The sequence below is a fragment of the Epinephelus lanceolatus genome, chromosome 2 (genome assembly GCF_041903045.1).
Source record: "Epinephelus lanceolatus isolate andai-2023 chromosome 2, ASM4190304v1, whole genome shotgun sequence".
Taxonomy (NCBI): Eukaryota; Metazoa; Chordata; class Actinopteri; order Perciformes; family Serranidae; genus Epinephelus; species Epinephelus lanceolatus.
In genome coordinates, this window is record NC_135735.1 from 42,782,975 (window position 1) to 42,807,588 (window position 24,614).

Below are 24,614 nucleotides of genomic sequence, written 5' to 3' on the forward strand. Positions count from 1 at the left end.
AATGTTGAAATGAGAAGAAAAGACACATTGTTGGGTGGAAAAAAAAGTGTGTTTTGTTACTTTATCATCATAAGAAAGGCAGTGCTGACATGAGGAAATAAAAACAAACATCAAACAAACATGATGGTCGGACATATAAACAAACATTGAAACACTGCAAGGCTTTGATCAACTAAGCACACTGGTTTAACTCACAGTAAATACAATGATCCAACTTGAAAGTTTCATAATGCTTTACAGTTTAAGAGAACATCAGAAAGAACAGAAAGTGCTGTTTGTTGCTGTTAAACTTCAGTTTAAAATGGTTCTTATAGTCTAAATATTTAAACCTGTATATAACAAGGCTGATTTATGTGAACATGCCGCTCTCAACCATAAAGAGGGAAATTCTTACCAACTAGACAAGCAATTACCTAATCTAAGTTTCTCGTAACATAATGGCAGTTAACAAATCTGAGGATTGAGACAAAGACTACACAACTATTTATGAAGCCAGTCTTGCCAGTGGAGGCGACAAGGGCAGCAACAAAATATTATATAGTCGATACAGATGCATAAATCTATATGTTTTATGTTTTTCAGTCACAATTACTCAATTAGTCTGAAAATGCAGAGAATAATGAAAAGCCTCGATCATAGGCTACCTGACTGCTTATTCATCAAAGCAACAGACAAAAAACAACAGGTGTATATTTATGACATAAAATATAAACTTCTCATATTTGAGAAACTGGAAGCAGTCATGTTTTGTCTTGATAAACTGCTATCAAACTGACAAACTGCATTATGGGAATGTCACAACATTGTGTAGAACAATCGTAGACACCAGTCTACCACAGAACGGTTTCTGTTCCTGATTTTGGCTTCAGCTGGTTTAAGTTGTGCTTGAGCTTACTAACCTCAAAGATATAGTGTACTGTTATTAAAATGTGTTGTTGGTCACAGCATAATGAAAGCAGCAGAATAGTGTATAAAACTGCCTTTACTGAGGCAGAGGAATATAGCAATAAAGTGTCTGTACCTGCATGTACACATGTACTCGTGTGTTAGAAATACATACAAATTCTTCAGAATGTATCTTGTTAAAATGTTCACTGTGGTGTATCCTTGACAGTATAAAACACCCCTCATGTTTCTCCTGCTACCCCATTAATCTTAATCCTAGCCCCACCCTACCTTACTTTCTCCCCACTCCCACTCTTTTTTCTCTCATCCCTTTTTTTTTTTTTTTAAAACACCCCAGGAACGAGCCGGTAAGGCACAGCATCTGTGTAGCGCTTCCAGTCCTTGCCGTATTTGCTGCTGCAGCGGTGCTCGTCACGCACACAGCGGTGGACCAGCAGGATGGTCATGTAAACAATGTAGAAGTATGGGAGTATGTGACCGAAGCCACAGGCGGCGCAGTAGGCCAGCGAACCCATCAGGTCACCGGTGTAGTTGAAGTGCCGGGTCACTCCCCAGAAACCTGAAGTCAGGAGCTTGCTGTGGTGGAGGCCACCGTCACCAGAGTGGTACGAGCACTTGATGTACGTTGGCTTCCGGCCCCAGATAGAGCAGGAGCCCTCGGTGCGCCGGAACAGGTCCTTCTGGTGGTTGGTGGAGCGGAACACGTAATATCCAACCAGGCCGAGTAACAGGACAGCCAGGGCGTGGGCGTTGGAGAGCTGGACAGGGTGGTACACAAGGTACAGACCCTGCAGAACCAAAACACATTTAGTTACACTTTCTTAAATTAATATACTATTTGAATGCCCATGCTTAAGGGTACAAAGACACTCACACTTTCTTCCTTTTTTAAATTTCAGTTTGATTTAGATGCTTTAATTTTAAAGCTGAATTGGATAGTAACAGTTACAGTAGTGATTATGTGGATGTGGTAGGTGGCTTGTCGACACATAGGATTTAACTTCAATACAAATTAGCACTTAAGTCTGTATTGTGACATTACTCCGCTTCTAAAAAGCCACACAGCTTTAAGTACGGATATTTACACATGACGCCACTATAAACCACTGAGTATTTCACATTTACAACATAGTTACTACAGCATGTGTGTTAACATGCGTGCATCTGTTTGTTACCTGCAGTGTGTAGAGGTATGGCAGCCACACACAGTCTCCCCAGCCCAGATACCATCCAAAGTGGTCATGGCAGATATCAATGGTCTTCAGGTACCATGCCTCATTCCAGAAGAAATCCAACACATAAATGGCCTACAGGAAAGCATAAAAGACCCTTCATTATTATGACTCAGTGAGCAGTGTCTAAAATTTTCACTTTTAGACTGAAACGGAAGCTTCAGAGTCAAGAACTTTAAGTTTAATGATGAACATTTACGTTTAATAGGGCTGGATATCGTCATGGATCTCCTGATAATGATTTTAAGTCCAGAATTGTTTCATTTTGTTTAATTACTTGATGATTCAGTTACATCAGATAAATACCAGTGTTACATACATTGATAGCCTTCCTCATTCTACCTTACCTGCAGTACATTGACCAGGATCATGGAGTTGGTGACATGGCCATACAGTTCTTGCTGCTTGGCCATGTAGGACAGATTGATAAGAGTCCAGGCTACTATACCGGGCCGGCCATTGAAGAAAAGCTTGAAGTCAAACCACTTGCCAATGCGTGGGTTGAACTCAATGCCCATCATGTAGTTGTAGAAGATGTTCCCTGTAAACTTGCTGTAGAATCACAAGAAAAAAAGGTAGAAATACCTAATACATAACTAGTTTCTTTTAAGACAGACATGCAACTTTTTTGCAGTAGATATGTGAGCCAGCAACTTGTCATAGTGTAACATGTGTATCGGTACTCACCAGTCTTCAGCATTTGTGGGGAACAAGTAGGCCTTTATGAAAGCAAAGGTGGACACAGCGTAGCCCAGTATGTTACAACACCACATCAGGGGGATCCAGTTGTCGAAGATGATGGTGGGAGAAAACCAGTGGAAATACTGGGCGTTGGCAAACCACAGAGCATGAGTGATGAGCCAACACTGCAGCCCGTTGATCTCATACTTGTTAATCAGGCCTGAACAGAGAGACAACACAGGATTTTAATACATACTGTCTGGTTTGATGATGAAAGTCTTCAAAGAAGGATTTAATGTTTTGTTTTCTGTCACTACTCCAAAAGCACCAAGTCAGTTCTAGGCGAGGGGGGGAAAAAAGATCAATACAGCATAGTATTGTGGTATTTTGTATCAATACACAGACGCCAACTTTTGGTACTAGAACAATAAAATCAATTGCTTTTTCAGTCCACTAGATGGTGCTGATGTTTTTTTCCCTGATGGGGTCAGCAGAGGTCTCAGTCAGCAGCATTTGGCAGGAAGTTCATCAAAACAAAGATGGAGGCATCGGAAAAAGAAATCAGAAATGCGGCGTCGGCATTAAAAGAGTATTAAGTATTGGACTTATTTCAGATTTTTTAACAGGGAAGGAAAGGAGGACTTGGATACGACAATGTGATTTGCAAACAGTGTCATACGAGAATAAAATACTCTGGGAATACTACGAACATGAGGGCTGACCTCGCACGCCACACAGACGGCCAAGCTAACGCTAAACCTGTTCTGCTAAAAAATCAACCAACACACTATACTTGACGAAACTACCATCCAACTCTGAGAGAGCTAACAAAGTAACACTGGGTACATCCCAAGTCTCTTATTTTACACTGCTAACTCCTAACTCCTTACTTGAACCGGAAGACGTTCGAGGTCCGCCATCTTTAAGGCCGTCTCATGTCTCTTATTCCTGCCAGTAAGGAGTTAGTGTTAGGCGTTAGGAGAGATCTGTTAGGTACAATGAGTAAGGTAACACGAGAGGTTCCTAACAGGAAGTCTTTTTCAGCTTGAGGCTCTGACGTATAAATACCCGCCCCCTACGTCTGGCTCATTTGAACAAGATGGCGGAGAAACAGCACAAGTGTACCCGTTACATGCATTCTTTGCAATACAACGCTGTAATTCACATGCCTACGTAACTACAAAGAGTAACATTAATGATATTTCGTGCAAGACTGTCATGTTGCAATTACGTTTATTTCATTCACAACCCGTTGCGTTGTTTAGCGGACTGTTGGTGATGTGCGGCTGTTAAATGTGCAGCTGCTCATGTCCAGAACCACACGTGTTGATATAACACCACGCATGCACACATGCACGCACACACACACACACACACACACACACACACACACACACACACACACACACACACACACACACGCCCATCATTAATTGTCCTGCATGTCATGTGAGTGGAATAATGTTTAATAGCCTGTAGGTAATATTGATTATTAATATTAATAAATATTATTACTTTGATTAATATTGTTGTAAGCTACTGTCATTACCATCTGTCCTGCATCTCTCTCTTTCTATGTCTCTCTCTTTCTGTCTCATTGTGTCATACGGATTACTGTTAATTTATTATGTTGATCTGTTCTATATGACAGCTCTTGCACATCTGTCCGTCCTGGAAGAGGGATCCCTCCTCAGTTGCTCTTCCTGAGGTTTCTACTGTCCATTAAAGGTTTTTTTTTTTGGGAGGTTTTCCTTATCCACTGCGAGGGTCCTAAGGACAGAGGGATGTCGTATGCTGTAAAGCCCTGTGAGGCAAATTGTGATTTGTCATATTGGGTTTTATAAATAAAATTGAATTGATTGAGGCAGACTGACAGGTCTGATGTCTTATTCACTCAGCAGCTGACTTGTTGATTGATGGCAAGTGGATTTAATAATAGTGATGATAGTGATGATGATAATAATAATGATAATGATGCTCATCACAGTGACAGTGGCAGGGCTACAGACCATTCTTTAATTGCGACAAACTTCAGCAAATGACTCAATGTGACTTGGGATGTAGCTACGCCAAACGCTGGCTCCGTTATGCAGCAGACCCAGCTGTCGCGCTGTCATCAGAAAAGGACGTCGCTTTACGCTTTACGTGACGCTTCAGAGTAAGGCCGTCTCATGTCTCTTAATCAGCAATCCTCGCTCGTCACTCCTAACTCCTGACTCCTTAAATGTTTTCCTAAGTGGGAGGAACTAAACAGTTAGGTAACATGGCTAGGTTAGGTGGTTAGCAGTAATTTTAAGGGACTTGGGACGTACCCACTGTCCATCACCTACTTCATGTGCAAAGAGATCGCAAACTGTGTGCATCCATACAGCGTTGTTTAAAACAAAGGCTTTTGTTACATGCTAAAAATATTGCAACCCAGGTATGTGACTCCGTCCTGAAGTATTTTTTTTTTTACAGAAACAGCCGTACCCAAGCTCTACAGAGAGGTGAAGCATAAAGTTGAGGAATCTTTGAGTACAACAGGAAGGGTGGTATTAACCTGTGACGACTGGACTTCCATGTCAGTGGATTCATAATGTGACTATAACAGCACATTATCTCACAGAGGAGTGGCAACTGCTATCTCACAGTCTCCAAACTAGAGCAGCAAATGAATGTCATACCGAAGCAAACATTGCAGACTGACTGCAAAATGAAGCACAAGAATGGGGGATTGCCGACAAAAACCTTGTTATTGAGACAGACAATGCTTCTGATATGGGTGTTGCCATTCAGTTAATGGGATACCTGCATGTGCAGTGTTTTCAGTCACACACTTAATCTGGCCTTACAGAGGGTGTTAAATCTGCCAGCAGTTAATTTTGTCAGGTGTGTGTACAGTATTTCGACTGGGTAATCGCAATATGTTGCAATATATTGTATCGCAATACTGAGCATATTGCAATATCATACTGTGTCAATATCACATCATGGGTCCTCTGGTGATTCTCACCCAGAGTCAAATCGGTGAAAAACTGGACCTCTTAAGTGAACAAATATTATGGACTGGTGAGTGTGGGTATGTGTGTTAATTACCAGCTGGAGTTCGTGCTCCATCCTGCACTCCACCAACATAGCCAGGAATAAACTTATGAGTAACATCCGGAATACACATATACAGGAAAACCTAGAGGACAAAGCAGCCTGTTTTAACATTTGGAAAAAGCCGAAGACAATGAACAGTTTGTGTGAGTTACACCCACCAAAAATTCTACTGCTTTATTTTTCTTTTCCTTACCTGGAAGGCCACCCAGATGGCATATATCTTGGCAGCTGACCAGGTGAAGGAGGGTGCCCGAGCCCAGAGGGAGAGCAGCGTGGTCTCTCCTTGGTACAAGTCAAACAGGGGCTGGGTGACAGAGCACTGGTACTGATCACAGGCCATCACGAAGTAGAAGACAATAAAAGGGGCAAAGCAGAGGAGGCCAATCACACTGAGCAGGGAAAACCAGTCCACCTCCCTGAGAATGAATCAGATAAACATACAGTATGAGGGCACTTGAGTATTAAAGCAGATTCAAGCTGTGATTGTGAGCACTGTGTATTTTATCTACAAACATTAAGAATTAATTCTTCTCATTGATATAAATTTCTCTAAATTCAGACTGTGTGAGGTCCTAATGTATCAAATAGAAAATCAGATTAAGTGTTGGAAGATATGATAAAAAACAAAACAAAACAAAAAACAGAAAATGTTTGGTGCTGTTGCCAATACATTTCTCCTTAAGAATAAGAAACTTTCTTGATTTCCACGTACGACTTTAACACAAAAAAGGGGCAATCTCACATGTCTTGACAGCTGATATGCATTTTTACGATCTCAAATATGAAACACTAAAGTTTAAGCTCTGCATTGCTATTTTGCAAATATGAAATGATTGATACTGTGATTAATTTCTCATCCTAAACAATGTGGGGCAATGAACTTTGCCTCGTTATTTTACATATTTACATATTTTATATTCAAACAAATGTTGTACTTTCTCAAGGATGATGTGGACAGCAGTTGGTGGTGAATGATTGTATTTAATACTTAGCATTTACATAACACTGACAAAAACAAACATGACCCCAAATGTATTTTTATTATATTGCTTTCTTGTGTTTCACATGCATAACTACAGTGACTGTGTATTGGGTTGTGAGCGCTGCCAAAACATAAGTGACCTACACGTCATACTGTGTCTGAACGCATCCTGTTTAGACACGAATGGAGTACTGAGGCTGCTGATGCTCTTTTAATGTGCTTGCTCACGACACACCTCCACAGTTTCAGTGAACTTCTCACCTCTACTGACAGGAAATGCACAGGTGTGACTAATTACATTAATGCTGTCCCAGTGAGACAGCATGCTGAATACCAAAGCCCTTTAGGTTATTAGTTGCACCTGTTTATCAAGTTAACATCTCTTCAACCTCTTTTAACCTCTGACTTAAACCACTGTGTTGTCAGATTGAATGGAAAAAACTTGAACAACAAACGTCAAGTAAAGGATGCTTTTATGCACCAGCAACTACTAAGAAAAAAATAATGAAATATAATGACAGTGTGGTAAAATCTGCCATTCCTGTTAAGAGCCTTTAATTAAAACACGGATGCACGGAAACTATGCATTAAACTCTCTGAGTCCCTGTGCTGACATCTCTGTCTGGTATCTAACCTGGGCCCAGTATTTCAAAACTTTTAATGTGGATCAGAATGATCCGTATTTTGTAGTCCTCCTTTTTGCTATCCCAGATCAAATTGATCTTGTTGATTTGGTCCTGGTTTTTCAAAGAATTTTCAGATAGGATCATTCTGATCCAGATACCACAAGATCAGGATTACAGAATCTGGATTTGAGGTCTTTGGATATAGCCTGACTACCATGATCATCCCACTTGTATTTTTACCCCTCATCTATTTTTATTTTGTTATTCTTCATGTTGCCTTCAGCACAAGATTATGTTGTTTGTCACTTGTTTTAGACAATAGATGCAATTGTGAATTCACTACAAAAGCAATTCAAAGTTGCTTTGGATGAAAGTGTCAGCTAAATGATTAATGAAATGTCGATGTTGTTCAAACTACTACACAACATTTAACTGACACAGATGTGAGAATGTTGGGAAATATAAGTCGGTTCCATAATGATTCATATCCATCTAGTTGCTTTATAGTACACAATACTATAAGGTACACAATACATATAAAGCCAGAATTGCATGATTTGAGTTGGTGATAACCATCAGTCTGTTCTAACTATTGCAAAAGTTATTTTGTTTTATCCTATGTGAAGCACTTGTGTCATGTGGGTACTGTCCCTCCCCCTTTTTTTCTTTTTCTTTTTGGCTTTGTTGTGTTTTTTGGTCGATTTTTTTTGTATGGTGTTAACTATGTAGGAAAGGACAGCAGTTATACATTTCCTGTTTGCTCAATTGATGAGTTTTGTCTTGGCTGTCTGGAATAAAATAAAAAAGAGTTAAAAAGAAAAAACAAAGTAAAATTAGTTTGAGTTACATGTGGGAATTGGTTGGGTCTAGTGATCAGAAGGAATATCTAGGATGCGATAACGTGCTTTGGTATTTATTGTGCTTTGTGTAATATTAACATGTATTTTGTTTACTATTGATTTTGTACGGCAGCTCTTATGATGAGAATAAATGTAGCCTAGGCTATATTTTGTAATCTGACATTCTGGTTTCACAAACTTCAGTTTCCCAGTAAAGTTAAGAAAACAAATTGAATGGTGTCAGGATCACATATCCTGGTTTGAAATACCCAATTTTGAGATTTAATCCTATCCAGACCAGTCTGATCCAGATTAAAAGTTTTGAAATACTGGGCCCCGGGGACTGGGGCTGATACAGGGCCACAGAAAGTTTCGCTCCTAGGCTGAGGGGAAACAACCTTATTTGGCAAAATAAAAAGGCTAAATATTAATTTTATATCTACATTAGCTATTGCATACTATTTCTGAGGGAATTATGATAAGCTATGATAATCTCCCTGTTGTGCACCAAGACACAAAACACTATTTTCTTTACTGTAGGAGGTCATAAGGACATGGGTTCACCAATCCATCATCATCACCAGCGTTCAGCATTCAGCTGTACCTGTGTCACAGAGAGGTCTACCTGATCTTTAAAAATTTAGTAAGTAACCACAATGAAATACAGAACAAACTGAAAGAGTTATGGCATTGAAGAATGGCCACAAAGGTATTTTTGCGGAACATTCTGATGTCACAGTGAAGTTGACCTTTTGGATATAAAATGTCATTACTTCATCGTTTTATCCTATTAGACATTTTTGTGAAATTTAGTCATAATTAACATATGAATTCTTGAGTTATGGCCAAAACCATGTTTTCTAAGTTCACAGTGACCTTGACCTTATTATTTCCAGCCTGGAGACAAAAGAAAAAAAGAAGTTTTGGTTTCTGTTTAGTTTGCTGACAAAATGACCATTAGCAAGCTGTGACATAACATCTACTCACCATGCTCTCCCCCACTGTGCTGGCTGTTCCTGCTGTTCAGATGATTTTCCATTGGCACTGTGCTTGGTTCGTCTCCTGGTGGCCTCCATGGCTGCTGCACCATTCATTTCTGGTGAAGGTTCAGGTTGTCAGGTTAATATGATCGGTTAATCAGCTGCACGCTGTACTTTGTACACTACAGTACTTTTAACACCATGCAACAAGTGCAACAAGCAGGGGCATTCACCAAATATAGGGTACAATCAATTGTTAATAGCACCAATGAAAGACAAAAAAAGATGTCACCTTCTCTTTTTGAGTGTACTCTTTTGACATATGTTCCAAAGTGAACGTGTTATGACAGGTGTTAGCATGTAGGTGAGCTTTGCAATCAAACATTTATAAACAGATAATGAGATAAGATGGGAAGTTAAGTTCATGTTGCCCATGGAGTTGTGACATAACAAACTGGGCCTTGAGTGGAGGTCAGCTTGATAAAACAAGCTGATACAGCAGGCAATAGATACAATGATATATTAATAATATTTTATTATTTAATTTAACAATATTTAATACACTGAAATAAAGTTCTGCTCTCTGCATCTCTCTCTTTCAAACACACATGCACACGCACACACACACACACACACACACACACACACACACACACACACACACACACCTCTGGAGCAAAGGTAATGCTGTGTAGGCTGGAAAAACAATGTGCGCCAAAGCTACAGGAACAAAACAGCTCTAGTTGGTTAGTGTAAAAGACTTGTAGCCCCTGTGTTTTGTCACGTCAATGCTCGGCATGTTGAGGTTAAATATGTAATGTGGGAGGGGGAAGCCTACTCTTACATAACGTCAACAAAAACGAAACCTTTCATTGTTTTTCGAGTATGTTCAATAATATGACTTTAAGCACTTGCACGTGCAGTTTCTCTGACGAAGTTACCTCGAGTAACTATCGCCTCGCGACCAACATCCTTGAACGATGCTATTTAATTTTAATACCGAAATAAAGGACATAAATTAACGTTAAAAACACGTTAAGCCGCACCGTGACTCAGTTAGAGATGCAGTATTATACCGTAGCTCACTCACCCGTATATTACAGCCAGACAGCGGGAGCGGCAGGCTGCAGGGCTCTTCTTTCCTCCTGGGCCAGGTGCTGCTAATCATCTATCCGTTGAGCAAAACTCACCGTAGCTGCACAGGCTCCGCCCATAACGCCACTACACATTAAAATTTAACCAATTGTATCCGTGCAATGGCGGGCCTGGGGAGTGTACTGGTCTCTGATTGGACAGTACTAACTGGAGCCACCAGCGCCTCACAAATAGACCAGTGGTTGAAAGGTTTCACCAGGATGCACAACTGGCTACATTATGAAAGAGCTGTCATCATAATACCTTTGTTATGTAGCCAAACTCTGGTCTTTGACATATACTAGGTTTTAGAATAGGTTTTTATATTAGGATGATACCAATGAGCCATTAACAGCCAACTTCTTCTTTGATAATTCTAAGTGTCTCCTTAATGCATTTTGTAGACAACATAAATTAAATTATAGTGATTTCAAAGCAATGAAATGCACAGACCAGGAAACCAAACGTAGGTTATAGGTGTGTGTCCTTTGTGAACAATTCATTTACCATGTATTTTTTGTTTTCCTATATTTTTTCAACCCACTCTACCCAGTGTTGAAGAGTAACTAGATACATAAATGTAATTAAATTGAAAAATAAATGTAATTATAATCTGTTACAGTTACTAATCAAAATGTTGGTAATTACAAAGGGATTGTAGCTGAATTTATTCTTAAATAAGTTCAGAAAATTTGAGAACAGCGCCATCAAGATTGGGGATGTTGATGGTGAAGTTTGTGTTTCAGTACTGGAAATTATCAAATCAGAAAAGGGCTCTAACATTACTGTCTAGTGTCAACATTGACATCATTTATGTTTATAGGACTTTCTAGTTTCATTGCCCTGTTTAAAACATTTACTTGAAAAGTAATCAAATGTGGTAAGTTACATTATCTTGATTAAGTAATTAAAATAGTTATATTACTTAACACAGTGGTTCCCAACTGGTCCAGCCACAGGGTCTAGATTTATCCTTAGCCATTTGCTAGAGGCCCCACTGTTTAACAAATTCAGCATCATACTTGTGTTTGGCCATGTTGTTGAGATTGTTTACTGTCTCTGTCAAGTACCTGCTGGTCAGTCACTCACTCTAGCAGAAAACAGCACTTCAGAATAAAAGCTCTGTGCTGCAAATTCACTGTACTTAAAATAAGTGTGATTGTTTTTTACAAACTTGACACGTTTGTGAGTCACTTGCGGCCCATTCAGAGTTGGCCCGTGACCGACTTTCAGACCACAACCCACCAGTTGGAAACCACTGACTAAGTACATCCTAAACATGGTAACTAGTAATCTGTAACCGACACTGTGCAGTTGTTAATGATAAATGTTGTGTGGGGGATTCACAGAAATTCTGTGTGATGTAAGTGAGCTTTTGTTTCCAGGTGCATGGCCCTATATAAACCACTAGAGGGTAGTACTCAGCTGTGACATCAACAGACATCTGCTTAAAATGAAAAATGCAGCTGCTGTTCAGGTTGTGTCAACATAAGTCCTTAAATGCCCATACACTTGCTCTGTTCAATCTGCTGTGAGAATTTACGCAGGGAGCTAGGTCTTCCAGTTGTATCTTCATAGTGAGACAGGAGCATTTCATAGCCAGCCTCCTATAGTAAACATCAAAACACTGAGATCTTCAGTAGCCCACTGGTTTTGGGTGTCAGGGTGCCATGGATGGAGGCTGGTGGCTGGGAAGCAGTCCATCTATGCCCCTATGTGTGATCTCTCTGGACTTTTTTACTGATCTCTCTCTAATCGGATTCTTGGACTAAACCTGCCAAGAACAAAGAGCAGAGAAAAACCACCAGAGAGAATCAGATGACTCACTGCCCACATTTGAATGTTATATCACATCTCAGTCATGTATATGGGCAAAAGAAAAGTGATAGAGGAAGAGGAGAGAATCCTGTTTATTTTTCTATCCACTTTTGGAATGTGTTGAACAGTTGATTAGGGGTATACTTTCTCTACGCTGCTGGCTCTAATATTGGGATACATTCCTGTCTCCTTACTTGTGGCTTTTTGTGCTGCATTAGACATTCCACCATCATTATATCCTCTTCATGTAATTAACATACTCATTCTGAAACTCTTCAAGGCTCCGACCCTGCTGGTAAGAAATGCAGCTGTGTGCTCACTGGGCAGTAAATGGTAAATGTTAGGAGGATATTCTTTAACTGAAATAAGACAAAAGAACAAAACCCTGACGGTGGTTCTTCTCCAGGTCTGCTGGTTCCCCACAGAAGAACTTCTGCAGCAACATCTTGCATCATCAAACGATGAAAATTTCCTTTACTGCACTTTTAAACATTCTTCTAGATCTATTAATCTTCTTATTTCCCTCAGCGACTCCCCTTGTTTTTGTTTTGTAGCGCTTCTCTCTGTCTGTGTTTCTACAGTCCTTATTCTGTTTCTCTCTTTTCATTCCTATAGTCTTTGATCAGATGCCTTGTTGCTATGCTGTACCCAGACGGTATGATGTATCTGGGCCAAGCAGCAGACATCACCGCTTTACAATGTGTCTGAGACAAAGAAAAGATGTTGTGCTCTCGGTACCTTTTGCTACCTTGTGGAATTTGAAATTTGATGTAAAAAATGCCCAAGTCTGCTCTGAGGGAGATTATTTATCGAACGCTTTTAGTAACCTGTTTGACATTTTGGAATTTCTGTAGATGTTTAGATTACAATTCTACTCCGAATGAACCACAGCACAGTACATAGCAATAGTATACAATTTGATATAGCTCACTGAAAGCACACTTAGTGTCCTGCCCTCACTGCTTCTTTATAAAAACTGAACAGCAGCCATATTCACATACACCAATATAGGGCAGTTACTTTGTCTTGCCCTAAGAAAAATTGAAGGTTTAACTAATAACTTTAAAGTGACTCCTAGCAGGCTTTGCAGTACCAGTGAGCATACTAGAAGCAAGGGCCCTGGAACTGGCTAAACTGTAGTTGTTGTTATTAATGACAGTACCTGTGTTTTTCCTATTCTGACCGCTGAAAGGTTTAGGTTTATTAAATCGGTACAGGATGTATGTATATGATAAAAGGTCTGCATTATACTTAAAGGGACAGTTCACACCAAAATCAAAATCTCTTACCTGTAGTGCTATCTATCAGTCTAAACTGTTTTGGTCTTAGTTGCTAAATGTTAGAGCTACACAGGTCATTCCCAGGTTGTCAAATAGTGATGCTTTGTCACACCCCTCTGCCTCTCATAGCGATGCATAGGGCACCCTTTAGCTTCTGTATGTGACACACAGCTGAAACACATTACAACACAGGGTTAATGTTGTGAAACAGTCACAATTCAGTTTAATCAACAAAATGACAAGGTTAGGTTTAGAGAAAAGATCATATTTTGCCTTAAAATAAGTAACGTGACAATAAATACTTAGGGTGAGTGACATCGGTTCGTGACGATCATATGTTAAAACAACACTGACTTATTGACGAGCTTATGACGGTGCAAGATGTAAACGTCAACCAAGACATGATATCTGGAAACAGACATAACTATTGAGTTTTTTGTTTGTTTTTTTGGTGTTTTGAGCACCACAAGCCGAGTGCCATCTGGTTCCATTATGTTGGAGTGAAGGTCGATATCTTGACGGCTGATTTCTACAACAATCAGCAACTCACACCAAAACAATCTAGACTGATAAATAGCACTACGGTTAAGAGGGAAAGTATGTAATTGTGATTTGGGAGTGAACTTTTCCTTTAAGTGCAGTTGTAGCTTTGTACAATGATGGTAAAAACTACATTTTGCCCATGTCTAGAGAACCCAGTACAAGACTGCTTCTGGGGCTGCTGGTGAATGACGTGAAAGGTGCATTTAAAGCATGTACGTTGATCAAAACACAAGCTGAAGAATGGAATACTATTAAGCTAAATAAGTGAAGATTATTTTTACGATGCCTCGACATGAAAATGGAAAGTGTGAAAGTGTGTGCTCTGTATGTGTGTGTGTGTGTGTGTGTGTGTGTGTGTGTGTGTGTGTGTGTGCACATTTGTGTGATCAATATAAAAAGAGCAGGCAGTGGCGTGTGTGTGTGTGTGTGTGTGCGTACCACATATGTGGTTGGGAGGGCAAGTTGCCTGACAAATCTTACCCTAATCAGCTCCCCTGGGACGGTGCATGTGTCTGTATGCATAACTGTGTGTGTATGCACGTACAATATTCAGAATATATGAATATTGTGTATACACGTGCTGTTGGATTGTGCACATTGGTGTGTGTGTGTGTGTGTGTGTGTGTGTGTGTGTGTCCTTTTGTTGGTGTTTAAGTGTCTTATGAAGGCCTATGCTGTATCAAAGACGCAGCGCAACATGGCTCTTAAATAATTTACTATAAATGAAAGTGAAAAATTAATGAGAGCAGATCCTGTCTGCTGTTGTCCTCATGTAAATGTCCTCCTCCCCTCTCCTGCTTAGTTAGCCTCACTATCAGCATTGTCATCCAACATTAAAATTCAATTCTTTGTCATTCAATAATCTCACCTCCTCAGAATGAGTGTTAGCATCGGGGCCCTGGTGTTAGGGAAGGAAATGTGAAACGGCCTGCTAAGAGAGTGATGTATGGGTGAAGAATATATATGAGAGACTGATGAAAGTACTCAGCTGATCCATTCTGCTGCTGTGTGTCTGATTCAGTCACAGTTTTCAGACTGAAATGAAACATTTTCAGGCTAGTTCTCTGTGCTGTGATGTTGCTGTTCTTTATTTTCACATGTACTCTGCCTTCTCCACTACCTGACCTCTGAGGTTTTAAACTCTACATTAGGGAGAACTTAAACATTTATCAGGCCAAGGACCCCTACAATATCATGTATAACATAACATATAATGTATAAAACTGAGTTGCATTTTAAACTGGGCCTACAATAACATGTAAGCCAGCCTACGGTTTGATACATAACAGTTTATCATTAATATTGTGTACTGTAAATTTAATGTTTTTTTATGTTTGTTTGTTTGTTTTTTGTTTTCTTTTCGTTCATGAATGGTCCAATTAATCTTTGTTAATAATATGTTGGATTCATGTTAATTTGTATTTTCAGACATATTTATATTTTTGAAAAAGAAAAGAAAAGAAAAGAAAACTAAAACTTAAATTAATTCAGCCAATCAAACAATTCTTTTGCTCCCCTCCTGCAGTAACTCTAAGGACCCCCAATTAAAGACCCAGGCTCTACATTATCAATCAATAAAAGACTGACCACTGTTACTAGATTCATCATTATACTGTATCAATTCAAGACTAATAAAACCTGTGTAATTACCAAAACATGTTAGTGAATGTAATGTTTTGAGGAGAGGGTTTAATTATGCTGTCAGTAAAATAATACTCAATTCAACCCTTACTGGATAAAGCAGGCAGAGAAAATGAATAGATGGATACTTGTCTTTATTTCATGAAACAACTGTTTTTGCACATTTCATGTTTACAATTTTCTCAGTGTAGCATCGCTTAAAAGAATACTCCGATGATTTGGGAGTTATGCCCTTTCCTATCATTTTCATATTGAGACGACACGATTGTGTCTGTACGTCCAGTGGCTGGGTCTCAGCAGTTAGCATTGCAGCTTAGCTTAGCGAATACAATTGAAGTCTAGTAGCCTGCTCGGTAAAAGTGAACAAATAATCGTTATAGAAACCCTGAAGCTGGCATTTCTGCATGTGCATTTAAAATAAACATGTTTAAACATTAATTTGAAAAACGAGAGTCCATTTTAGTCGTTTTAAAAGAAGTTTGTAGTTCCGCTGGTTTTCTATCCGGAAGTATTTGTAAACAACAAGGTGATTCCCTCCGAAGGGACACTAACAACTCAAAGTACACGTCAAATAAAATTTCTCCAAACATGTTTCTTGTTATTTTAGGTAGTTATTATCACGCTAATGTATGTTCAAGTGTTCATTTCCTCCGATAAGTTGGTTTTAATTTGTTATTTGATTCTATAAACACAGTCTGACCATCTCGAGCTTTTATTTTGGCACTTCCGGTGACCGGCAGTGTGAATTTGCATATTGGCTAAATATTTAGTTTCACCCAGAACATTTAGATTTAACATTTAACATTTAGATTTATATTTAGCATTTAGATTTAACATTTATATTTATATTTAATATTTAGATTTAACATTTATATTTATATTTATATTTAGCATTTAGATTTATATTTATATTTAGTATTTAGATTTAACATTTAGATTTAGATTTAACATTTAGATTTAGATTTAGATTTAGCATTTAGATTTAACATTTAGATTTAGATTTAATATTTAGATTTAACATGTAGATTTAGATTTAGATTTAGTATTTAGATTTAGATTAATATTTAGATTTAGATTTAGCATTTAGATTTAACATTTAGATTTAGATTTAGATTTAATATTTAGATTTAACTATTTAATATATTTCTATTAACAAATATTGCTTAAATGTGGTAAAAGGTGACATTAAAAAATTCACAACACTTTTTTAAACATTGTTTGAAGCTAAATGTGGCAAAATGTTGATGTTATTTTCAGCGTGAGCCACTTTACAAATGGCACCCCATAAAAAAATGCCCCCAAAAATATCTTTAAAAAAAAAACTAAAAAAAAAAAAAAACTAAAAAAAAATGCACGTGCAGAAGTGCCAGCTTCAGGGTTTCTGTAACGTTTATTTGTTCACTTTTACTGAGTAGGCTACTGACCCCCTATAGACTTAAATTGTATTCGCTAAGCTAAGCCGCAATGCTAACCGCTGAGACCCAGCCACTGGACATACAGACATAAAAAAGATGTCGATCATGTTGTCTCAATATGAAAATGATAGCGAAAATGCATAACTCCCAAATCGTTGGAGTATTCCATTAACATCAGTTATATTTTTTTTCCAAGAAGACAAGATGAGAAAAAAAACCATTATTGTCCTTTCACACTGAAATGCGTCTTCCATCAGATGCTCCAATCAACAGAATAACCTAAAACATTAAAGAAAACATCTGTAAGATCACAGCAATCATCAATTAGATATACTGTATCAGCATTATACAGTATATCTTTTTTTTTTAACTCCCTGTATGATGTTTCTCTGCATTTTTCTTTCATCTTCACCATTAATTTGTTAAACTTATATCTAATCAAAAGGTTTAATAAGTAAGGTCTAATTATATCAATTATATTAAGTGCATAAAAAACTTCATTATAGTTAAAGAACGTGGTTGTGAACTATTATATCACCTAATTTCCCTTGATGATAATATAAGGTTACGAATTAGTTGAACCAGGAACAACAGGAAGTGATGTCAGTCTCATGTCATGCACAAAAACTAGGAGACCATGCAAACATAATAAATAAATAAATAAATCTAAAATGATTGTGGTAACATTTTCATGCTCATTAGACATTAATATGTATTTTAGTGTTTTACAAAATACAACACAGATCACATTTTGTTCTGCTTGTTATAAACTGTGTGTTTCACAAACTGGAGGTAATGAGTATGAGATCACACTGACAGACTGTAATGAAACAAAAACACAGACCATCTCATGGGACCTTTAGAAAGCAGCCCAGATGAGCATCATGATGATTCACTTGACAATGATTTATTTACAGAAATTCCAACAGTGAGGACCTTTAAACTACAGCTCGGGATGCTTGTGAAAAAGTGTGTCATATAAGCACAGATGATCTGTTTTGTTTGTTTTTGCTTTTTTTCCATTCAGAGAACCAATTTTATAATGGGAAAATGAGAAATATGGAAAATGGATGATTTGTCCTCTCTTTCTTTTCCTTCTTTTTGGGGGGATGATTGATTGACAGTGGCTTATATAATGAAGGTAGTAGCACTGCACCATATTTTTCCTGCCCTCAACATGTCCTGTTAGCACCAGTGCCAGACCTAGTATGAGGAAATTTGTCTCCAGTGCACAATAAAATGCATTTACAGTGTACTTTACAGTATTTTAATGTGAAAGGAAAGGTCAAAAGTTTAAGGAGGACCACATGGAGCATTTGCCGTTGTCCAAGAACTGACCTGGAAGCGATGCTGAATTCATTTCCTGGTTTGTGTGAATTAATAAAAGGACTGCAAACCCACAAGAGACAACCATTAATGTCATGAATGTATATGTGAAGTCAGTCTTTGTGCCTGGGGCACTCTGAGAATTAGACCCACACAATAACTGAACCAACACACTGAGTTTAGATGCCCGAAGTCTCAGAGGAAACAAGTACACAGTACACGGTACAATGTGGCAAAGTCAATTAAATTAAAGTCTAGTCTATTAGCAACATTAATGGAAACAAACCTAAAGTTATCATACATGACAGCTGCAGCTGCTTCACAAAACATTCCCACCAGTCAGCCATTCTCGACTTCTGTCATTAAGCAGCCACAGCCTCTCCAGTCAGCACAATGTTAACAATGACTTGTACTGATTACATGAAGAGGTGCTTGTAACAGGCTCTTACAGTTTGCATATATATTAAACGTCTGACATATCCAGCCCATCTCAGACTTTTAATCCTGCCCATAAATTTCCTAATTTATCAAATTCTGATGGGAAAAAAGTGCAGAAAGGTGTAAAAGAACAAAAATAATACATAATCCAATGAAATGCTGGAGACTTTTATTGAAGTTAATACAACCTTGAGCATCTTCAAGACAGCACAGGTGAAGCACACACGTCAAGGCAACACACCATGAGACTGGGAAAAGGCCATCACCCCCCGTAAAGCCTTTTACATTGGCTGCTCTTTTAATAAGGCATATGTTAAGATCATATGCCTGCAGAAACACAGGCACATTAGAATCAGATTTGGGCATCTAAGGAATGTACCAACACCATAGGACTGCAGTCTATGTAAACCACTAGAGGCATAACTCTTACATGCACCTCAAAATGTTGGTAAAAGAGAATGAATATTGGAATAACCTTTGTCAGGTGGCCCAAAACATGACTCTAAATGAATGATAATGTTGCCACTTAACAGCTGTGTGTGTGAATAATTAAATGTTTGCTAACATGTTTGCCATGAAAAGTGATGACATGATGTGTTTACAGCTTGTTTAAACTTCATCACCTACAAGACCACCAGAAGAGTGTAGTGGTGTCTTATTATCTTATTTTCTTCTCATTATTTGTGCTCAGGACATTTATGGGTGTGTACCTCCACAGCTCTCAGGTGAAGTTGGGGCTTTTTAAAAACAAAGCAACAAGGTTCAAGACCGTAAGCAGCCAGCATCCAATACCCTTTCCAACCCAAACTAGCATGTGTATGCTGTCTTCTTAAATGCGGGGAAACTCTCCAATAGGCGATAGACTGCTTTCCCATTGCCCGCAGACCACAGCTGTGTCTACAGCAGATAAGTATGCCTTTATGCTTTTTTTTTTTAACTGGTGTGTCACATTCGACATCATCGACGAAAACAGGTAAGTAAACATCAGAAAGCAGCGCAGAGCCCAGAGAAAATGTTAAGATGGTTACTTCTTTTTAATATCTCGTACTTATTCGGCCTCTCTCTCAAACTTGGCACCTACTAAATTTTGAACAGACTATTTGATTGCTGCTCGAACGGAGACAGACGGTATTTTGTGGTGGCCATCATGCCAGCAAGGGGGCTAAAAATTTGCCCATCAACCCAGATGCTGTGCTTCCACCACTGCCACTCGGAGCCAATTGGAGCTGGAGCTGACAAATACCTGTGACTACCACAGATCAAATCATTCTCGAGAGTGAATGCCGATTGTAACCAGATGTTTGTGGGTTTTTAGTGGATTTTTGGTCCAGTGGGAAATGGGCTCAAGAGACACAGCATCAAAAAACCACAACTATATTGAGGCAAAATGTCAAACAACAGGGAAGCTGGCGCTGGCTTTCATTTTTACTGGTGAGCGTGTTTACAGTTACTGACAATACCTTTCATGCTGTTTGATACTGGTTTGTTGATGGCAAAAAAGACAAATATATTCTAAAGACTTTATGATTAAAAAATGAGACTTTTACCAGGTGTTGTGGACCTGTTCATGTGGAAGTCTTTCACACTGACTTGCTCATATAAAATGGCACCCAAAGAGGCATGCACTGACATAAATGTTAAACTGGTATCAGTCAGTCAATGTGCATGGCCATCTCTGACAGTGTGTGGTTTTTCCTTTATGGAAACTAAAAACGTACATTTCTGAAGTAGTGAAAAAGATACTCACTCTAAAGGCACACATACAGTATCTTGGTTCTCACAGCTGTAATCTAAAAATATTTATATCTGAGTCTAGTTTTTTAAAAGCAAAACATCCGTCCACATTCTTCACATTTCAGCAGTTACAGTAACTTCAGCAGGCTCAGTCAGCAGGCTGAGCTTGACCAGACTGCTGTGTGCATGTGTGTGTGCATGTGTGCGGTGTCTGCATCAGATGAACGTGCACAACAATAGCATTATTTTAATTAGAATTTTAACCTTGTTCATCCAAATCCTCTCTCTCTGTTAAAGCGTGAGACATGATCATCTTCAGATGTTCGCATACGTCTGTGCAGGCGTGTTGCAGATCATGCCAGCGTGTGTGTTCTTCTGAGACTGCTCTGTTTGTGTGTGTTTCTGCAAGCATATTCTAAGTGTGTCTGTTTCCATGTGCATGTCTGCGTGTTGTGACGTACGTGTGTGTGAGTGTGTGTGTGTGTGTGTGTGTGTGTGTGTGTGTGTGTGTTTAGTCTGTGAGATGCGTCAGTAACTGGGGCAGAACTGATTGTTGCTGATGGCTGTAGGCAAGCGCAGACCTACATTCTGCTCTGCCGTACAGAGGAGGAGGAGGAGGAGGAGGAGGAGGAGGCGTGCAGTAGGGTAATAAAAATTGGGGTCTCTCCTGTACTCCTCTCCCTCCTTTATCTCCCCTCTTCTATATGGCAACCTCTCACACTCCTTTTTTTGAGCTTTCCAATCTTTGTTTCCTACCCTCTCCTCTACCCTCCATGCATCTCTTTATTCTGTCTAGTCTGACACTTGACAGACACAGAGACTTACTCAGCAGGCAGAGAGGAAGTGACTTTGGAAATGAGGGAGAGAAAAGCATGATCAAAAAATAAAAAAAGGGAGTGAGAACATAAGATGAGAAAAAAAGTGACATCAATGGAGGATTGAGGTAAAAAAAAATATTGCACCAGTCTCAGTATACCTTCATGTTTTTTCCAGCATCCCAAGATTATGGGGAAAGACAACTGCGTATTCATAAACATGAGAAACAGGACACAGAGATTCTACACACTGTCTTAAAATGTGTTTTTACTGTATTGTATTATTTTCTCAGCAACATTTGTTTTTCTACTGAGACTTAGTGGATTTGTTTTTATTCCAGGCAGTGTGGAAAGTGCTCTGACAGCACCCAGACCATCATGTTGAGATACAGAACTGTAATGCTTAAGTTTGCCGTTGAATAACACAGTGAGCTGATTTCCTAAAATATTTTTTCATTGCCTAAAGTATTTTCGCTGGAAGATTTCTAGAGACTCAGTTATTTAAGTTTGTGTGTAGTTTGTTTAATTGAGTTTGGAAGGACTGGTTCACCTCAGTATCTCTTCACCCCCACAAATGACTTTTTGTGTTTCAGTTATTCACCTCATGTTCTGTTGAATTTGTGAAGTAAATTTTGTTTTTCTCACATGCCTCTGGTTAAACATGGACCCCTATAACCTTAATTCATAGAGAATTTTCTCCATTTTTAGATTCTTCAATCATTGTGGAGGCATGAGAGAAAAACAAAGTTTTCTTCACAAACTTTATGTAACATCAAATGCGTAATTAATATATAAATGGTCTTTGCGGGTGAAGTATTCCTTTAACCATAAGTCTCAGATCACAAATCATTTTTATTTTGTAACAGTGATTTGGACCAACACCCTGGAATGTGTTCAATGCAAACTTTGTTACCATTTGGTAAGTGCAGGCAACTAAAACACTGAGTTAACGATAGGAAAAGATTATGGTTATGGTTGATGAAAAGTAAAGCATTAACTGCAAGCCTGTGATAGGGTGCAACCTCAGGTCTCCTGCAGGAAGGTCAGACTTGCAGCCACACATCCAGCTCCCCAACCTCCAAATCCTGACTCTCAGCTTCCCTACATAAAGGGCACATCACTTTCAGCGCTGGCACTGAATGTTGGTACTGGAAATAAACCATGAGGGGCAGTTCCTAAAGAAACATTTTGAGAGTGCACTGTATGCATGTTGTGTCCACCTCCTGTATCACCATGACAGATGATTCAAAATTATTTATTTATTCTTTATTTTTATGTGTTATCCAACTGTGAAACCAAAGTTGTGACTATTCAGTTACTAGTAGAAGTACATGCCTTTATTTATCATATCCAATCTGCTTTCTGTAATTTTATTGCTGATAAATGCTACAGTAGCAAGGGTCACTGCTGGTTTTAGATCCTCTTTGACCAAAAACAAAACAAAAAAATCCTCCTTAGCTCACTTAGAAAGAACTTCCCGCTGATGATAAATCAGCATCTCACCCAATGACACCCACCCACGTTCACATTTTGCCAAATACTGTTGTGTTGAGAACTGCTCACATCTGCTTTCAGTCGGCAACATCAGTTGCTCAAGTTCTGCTGCTGCTTCCTCTCAAAAGAAATGTATCGTCAGCAGATTTCACGGTCAGCTGACATCTGACCCCTGACCCCACCCAGGGACATGGGTCTGAGTCCACCACAACACAGAGCTGGAAGCTGCTTTCGCTCCAAAATTCATTGAGTCATGACATGAATTCTAAAAATATATAGACACTACAGAAGAAGTACATCTGTGATTTTTCTAAAGATCTAATGCTTTGATTATATCAACAATGTAGAATAAAACAGACATTCACTTTTAATTATTGTGTCTTGACATTACATTTTCAAATTCCAAAGTCTCAGTTTCAAGATTCAATCTCAGCTATATTATTCATGAAGATAATATAAATTAAGACTGGATTTGGTGTAGGTTTTAAACCCTGTGAGCTTGTGACAATAATATTCTAAGTAATTTCCACTCTAAGCAAAATTATGTGAGGTGACTGCAGTCAGTGGTTCAAATGAGAGGTAGGCTGAAGCTTCCTCTGTGCTGGATGTGTGTCTCTTTTAATTTCACATTCATCGCTTAAAACAGAAACATGTTCATGCTACGCTGACTCCATATAGGCTCAGCTTTGTCATATGTGATTCACATCTTGCATGCTTACTCTTTTTAGGGCATGTATAAATGCCACTTTAAAACCCACTGACTCATCCTCTGCACAATTTTACCACAAGCATTTCAAACACAATACATTTTAAGGCACAGTGAAAAATATTCCCCTTTTCTCAATTTATTTCTCATACTTCACTGCCTGTGGTAAGACCTTCAGTTTAACTGTCAGCAGGTGCATAGCTTCCAGATTATCTGCTCACGAACAGGTGAAGATAGTAGCAGGCAAATGTTTTGAGACCAAAAATGATTAAAATGTTGAAAACAAACATCCACACTGTACGCCCTGACAATGGTTATGAGACTGAAAGTTTGTCTCTAAAACAGTGAAAGAGTGCACATGGTGTATTGGACTCAAACAGCACCAATAAGCTGACTGATCAATTGAAAGAAATGTCAGCATTGAGAGTGTGAGTGGACTGAATTATAAACTGCAGTAGGACCAACATTACAGCCTCCTAAAGGAATTAATGAGAACGTCTGTCTCATCTCAGCTGTTCTATTAAACATTTCCACTGTTTCCAGTCTGTTTCTACAAACAAAAGACATCCTGATGGACACTAATGTTAGAGGCTGTTTGCTTTAAGTGTTGTGCCAGGCATGTGACACTATGTAGTATGTTATAATATCTCAGTCAACTGTTTTATACAACTGATTTGCATTCATATTATAAACCATAAATTTACAATCTTGCAGGTTCCCTAAAGGCAAGGCTGAAAAATAATTCATGAATGGTATATAATACATTAACATATGTGGGTGTACATGGATATCAGGACACATTAAATGTTTATTGATGTATTTGTTAACAACGGTAACTCCTCTTATGAAGCAAATAATTGAGAAATATGTCCTCTTATTTTATATGAATATGGAATATTATGTTTTTATTATTTATACTAATATATTGTATTTAATA

At 38.6% G+C, this 24,614-nt stretch overlaps 1 protein-coding gene across 1 annotated transcript; it reads right to left on the reverse strand.

Moving 5' to 3' along the window:
- Window positions 1-27: 27 nt before the first annotated feature.
- dhcr7 (7-dehydrocholesterol reductase) lies at window positions 28-10,538 on the reverse strand. Its single transcript, XM_033632811.2, has 8 exons — window positions 10,424-10,538; window positions 9,341-9,449; window positions 6,100-6,322; window positions 5,898-5,988; window positions 2,826-3,039; window positions 2,486-2,690; window positions 2,082-2,213; window positions 28-1,694 (listed from the first exon to the last, which is right to left on the reverse strand). The coding sequence occupies exons 2-8, from the start codon at window positions 9,445-9,447 to the stop codon at window positions 1,230-1,232; spliced, it is 1,437 nt and encodes a 478-aa protein (XP_033488702.2). The 5' UTR covers window positions 9,448-9,449; window positions 10,424-10,538; the 3' UTR covers window positions 28-1,229.
- Window positions 10,539-24,614: the final 14,076 nt, after the last annotated feature.

What these genes read in the sequence shown, in the direction of transcription:
- dhcr7 (XM_033632811.2), bottom strand. Translation starts at nt 9,447, where the DNA reads ATGAATGGTGCAGCAGCCATGGAGGCCACCAGGAGACGAACCAAGCAC. An exon ending in GCACAGTGGGGGAGAGCATG is followed by an intron (nt 6,323 to 9,340) that starts GTGAGTAGATGT and finishes ATTCATTCTCAG; the next exon opens with GGAGGTGGACTGGTTTTCCC. An exon ending in CCATCTGGGTGGCCTTCCAG is followed by an intron (nt 5,989 to 6,099) that starts GTAAGGAAAAGA and finishes TTTGTCCTCTAG; the next exon opens with GTTTTCCTGTATATGTGTAT.